The sequence below is a fragment of the Merops nubicus genome, unplaced genomic scaffold, assembly GCF_000691845.1.
Source record: "Merops nubicus isolate BGI_N331 unplaced genomic scaffold, ASM69184v1 scaffold36511, whole genome shotgun sequence".
Taxonomy (NCBI): domain Eukaryota; kingdom Metazoa; phylum Chordata; class Aves; order Coraciiformes; family Meropidae; genus Merops; species Merops nubicus.
Window position 1 is genome coordinate 720 of NW_008588263.1, and position 1,319 is coordinate 2,038.

General features: G+C 45.3%; 1 protein-coding gene across 1 annotated transcript; it reads left to right on the forward strand.

Moving 5' to 3' along the window:
• The first annotated feature begins 5 nt into the window (after positions 1 to 5).
• NOG (noggin) lies at positions 6 to 1,063 on the forward strand. The gene has a single exon (XM_008949217.1). It carries the CDS (start codon positions 6 to 8, stop codon positions 675 to 677), a length of 672 nt encoding a protein of 223 aa, XP_008947465.1. The 3' UTR covers positions 678 to 1,063.
• Positions 1,064 to 1,319: the final 256 nt, after the last annotated feature.

Consider the following 1,319-nt stretch of genomic DNA (forward strand, 5'->3'; position numbering starts at 1 on the left):
CAAGGATGGATCATTCCCAGTGCCTTGTGACTATATACGCCTTGGTGGTTCTGCTGGGTCTCCGGCTGGAGCAGGGCGCCTGCCAGCACTATCTGCACATCCGACCGGCTCCCAGCGACAACTTGCCCTTGGTGGATCTAATCGAGCACCCGGATCCTATATTTGACCCCAAGGAGAAGGATCTTAACGAGACCTTGCTAAGGAACCTCATGGGCGGACACTTCGACCCTAACTTTATGGCTATTTCCTTGCCCGAGGACCGGCTTGGAGTGGACGATCTAGCTGAGCTGGACTTGCTGCTCAGGCAGAGACCCTCGGGAGCGATGCCCAGCGAAATCAAAGGGCTGGAGTTCTACGACGGGCTGCAGCCGGGCAAGAAGCACAGGCTGAGCAAGAAGCTGCGCAGGAAGCTGCAGATGTGGCTCTGGTCCCAGACCTTCTGCCCGGTCCTATACACGTGGAACGATCTCGGCAGCCGCTTTTGGCCCCGGTATGTCAAAGTGGGCAGCTGCTACAGTAAAAGGTCTTGTTCGGTCCCCGAAGGCATGGTTTGCAAACCTGCCAAGTCCGTGCATTTAACGATCCTGAGGTGGAGGTGCCAGCGTCGGGGAGGGCAGAGGTGCACATGGATACCCATCCAGTACCCCATCATCGCGGAGTGCAAGTGCTCCTGCTAGGGCTTGCACCGCTCTGCTGCTCTCGCCCCTTCTCCAGCGGACTCACGTGGACCTTTGCTGCAACAAAAATAAAAGACATTTGCTTTCTGGTTAACGTTGTAATGCACTGTAACGTGTAGGAGAATGTATATTGTGTGTATATATGGCACCGGTTTAATATACTATTAAAAGGTCAGTATTATACGTGAAATAATCAGCGTCTACTGTATTTTTAAGACTATTACCCTGATCGTTGCTAATGTATCTTTTTTTTTTTTTTTTTTTTTGCTCAGTGCTCTTATTTCTTTGTGATAGACATAAGTAATGGTTCATTCAGTGCAAAATCAGAACTCCTTATATTTTCCTTGTTTTTTTTTTTAATAAAAGGATTAAAAAATACAAACCAAACTTTTTGATAAGAAAACGTTTAAAAGCTATTTTCCATTATTCGGAAAGCGTGTGTGTGAGGTTTTTTTTTTTCTTTCTTTTTCCTTACGGACTTTAGATTTAAAATAAAAATTAATAAACGCCTAGAGCACAACGTTATTGTAAATAGAGAGAACAGTTTGAATGACTTAATCCTATGTAAATGAAGAGTATCTGCTATTTATTCTTTATATCCTTGTAGTAAAAGTGCAGTGCAGAATTAAAGTCAACCACTAA